This window comes from Cariama cristata, unplaced genomic scaffold, assembly GCF_000690535.1.
Source record: "Cariama cristata isolate BGI_N322 unplaced genomic scaffold, ASM69053v1 scaffold29195, whole genome shotgun sequence".
Taxonomy (NCBI): domain Eukaryota; kingdom Metazoa; phylum Chordata; class Aves; order Cariamiformes; family Cariamidae; genus Cariama; species Cariama cristata.
The window spans coordinates 6509-9052 of record NW_009617355.1 but is presented as its reverse complement, the minus strand read 5'-3'; the positions used below and the strand labels follow the sequence as shown (position 1 = coordinate 9052).

At 59.6% G+C, this 2544-nt stretch overlaps 1 protein-coding gene across 1 annotated transcript in view; it reads right to left on the bottom strand.

Annotated features, from left to right (window-relative positions):
* Positions 1-1248: 1248 nt before the first annotated feature.
* The window catches only part of ELMO3 (engulfment and cell motility 3), a gene marked incomplete at its 5' end in the record, with an annotated part of 7750 nt that continues 6454 nt past the window's right edge, over positions 1249-2544 (bottom strand). Inside the window, 4 exons of the mRNA XM_009700514.1 lie at positions 1249-1469; positions 1640-1720; positions 1985-2067; positions 2402-2506. Coding sequence (XP_009698816.1) covers positions 1257-1469; positions 1640-1720; positions 1985-2067; positions 2402-2506 — 482 coding nt within the window. The remainder of the gene's footprint in view (positions 1470-1639; positions 1721-1984; positions 2068-2401; positions 2507-2544) is intronic.

Here is a 2544-nt window from a genome sequence, read left to right as displayed (position 1 = left end):
CAAGCCCAAGAGGCACTGGCCCACTTGCAGGAGCTGAGTCTGTCCACCTTGTTACTGGGGCCGCCTAGCTGTAGCTCCACGGCCACCTTCTTTGGAGGTGACTTGACTCCATGCCTGCTCCTCAATAGCAGGAACAAAATCTCCCTGCCCACCAGCGTCCAGGCTTCCTCACGCTCTGGGCCACAGCTCCCACAGTGCTGCAGCACCATCCCCGTCTTGCCCACTTTGACCCCTTTTTGCCCTGCAGTCAGCCTGCCCCCTTCCACAAACCTTTGGAAAGGACATGGCCCCGAGTTCTCCACAAGTGTTTATTGTCCCAATACACAGGAGGCAGAGGCACAGTCAGAGCCCTGGCAACCTGCGGCTGCAGTTGTTACTGCACCATCCCTGGGAGATGCTGTAGGCACAACAAGGTGTGGGGCACTGGGGTGGGAGCCGTGGGGGCCAGGGAGGAGGTAGCTTGTCATGGTACAGTAGTGCAGCAGCATGGCTGAAGTGTGCAATTATCTGCCTGGGGCAGGGGAAGGCACCAGGATTGGCACAACGCCGCAGCGCCGGGGCAGCATGGGCAGACCGAGGTCTCCTCCTCACACCAGGCACGGTGGCAGCAAGCCCCTGCCCAGCTGAAATGGCACTGGGATGATGGGGCTTCTACCCTAAACACCCTCCTTCCAGGACTGGGAGCGCACAGGGCTCAGCAAAAAAAAACAATTCAGTGCTCTGGAGGTGCCATCTGCTCACCAAACCGAGTGAAAAGGGGTGTTTTATCCTTTTTCTACCCAATTTCTTGTCCAGAAAGGATCCCCTACGCTGACAGGGAGAGTCAGGCAGTGCAGATTTGTACCTTTGTAGTGCTGACCCACCTCCAGTTCTCCCAGGGCTGCCTGTTACCTTTAGTCCTGCCTGCATCCTTGCCCTCTCTGCCCAAAGCCTGGCTGGGGAAGGGTGGGGGGATCAGTGCCAACACAGAGGGGTTCAGCTGTCTGGAAAGTATCTTGTCTTGCCTGCCTGTGGCAGGGGGACAGAGCAGCCAGGTCATCCCCCATCAGACAGCAGCCTGATGCTTGGTGGCTCACCCCTGTGCTCTCGCAGGAAGGCAGGACACAGGCAGGGAAGGGTGGGCAGGTTGGCCTAGGATGGGCAGTGCATGCCCAAGCCCCCAGCCATCCTCTTTGGGCTGAAGATGATGGACAGAGCCTGGAGGAAGGGGGTTGATTTTTTGGGGTGTAGAAGGGGGACAGGGCACAGGGAGGAACTCACTGGTCTGCATGACTGAAGTCATAGCAGAAGTTCAAGTTGCTGGGGGGCTTTGGGATGGGAGGGGGAGTGTCGGGGATGCTGATGTTCTCCAGGTCCAGGAGCCGCAGCTTGAGCTCCATGGACAGCAGGACATCGAGGTCCGTCTGTGTTCGTTCACTCGTCATCTCCTTGCCCAGGAGCACGTTCAGCCCATCTGTCCAAAGGCAGAACTGGGAAGCAGAGCAGGGGCATCTCTGGCACCAGCCCTAGGCAGCCACTCTCCCCGGCTCTGTGGCTCCCACCCTGGGGGGACAGACACACAACTCCCTTCTCCGCCTGCTGTCCCCTGGCAAGGACATCTGGCCACAGCATGCCTCCCCAACAGGCCCTTGGAGCTCACCTCGTACCGGGTGGGTGCAACAAAGTTGAGGCAGTATTCCTCCATGTCATACACGATGGAGAAGGCCAGCTCCAGGACGTCCTGTGGGGAGAGCACAGCGGGCAGCCAGCTTCTCTCAACTGGACTCTTTCCAGCCCAGCAGGGCTCAGAGCAGGAGCTGCCTCCCAGCCTCCTCCTCCGTACCCCAGAAGACGCAAGGTGTCCAGTCTCAAGCTACATCAAAAACCTGCCGCCGTCCATGAAACCACCCAACCTGCCACCATCCGCCCACCACCACAAACCATCACTAGCTAGGGAGGGGAGCATGCTGGGCCCCCTGTGCAAGGTGGGGTGAGAGGTGCTGACCTTGTTCTGCTTCCCAGAGCTCTTCTCCTTTGTGTGTGGACACTCCTTCCCCACAAGCAGCATCTTCATGTCCACCACAGGAACTGGGGCAAGCGGAGGAGCTGTGAGCACCTGCTCTCCTCTGCTCTCTCTCTGGTCCCCAGCGCTCAGAGCCCAGCAGAGCCTGAGCATGGTGGCTCACAGCCACCCTTAACTCAGGGCAGGGAGGCTCAAGCTGCTCTGCAGCACTTTTTGGAGAGCCAGTCCACCCCAGCCTGAACTCCCACGGCTCCCAGTCCCACGGTACGAGCAGACACTGGGCCAGGTGCTTGGCAGAAGGGCTATTCCCACCTTAAGGCATCAGCAGCATGTCACAGCTGGGGTGGACAGAGGGCTCCCCTCCCTCCTTCCCACCCTCTCTTCCTCTCCATCACCTACTTTTCTCTGGCAGGCTCTCGATGGGGGGAGAGTGGACCCCCTCCTCCACGTCCCCATAGTGCAGCACCTTGTGGTTGGGTGACAGGCGGCAGTACCAGAGCTTGTCTGCAGCAGAAGGGCCGTCAGGAAACACTCAGCCTCTA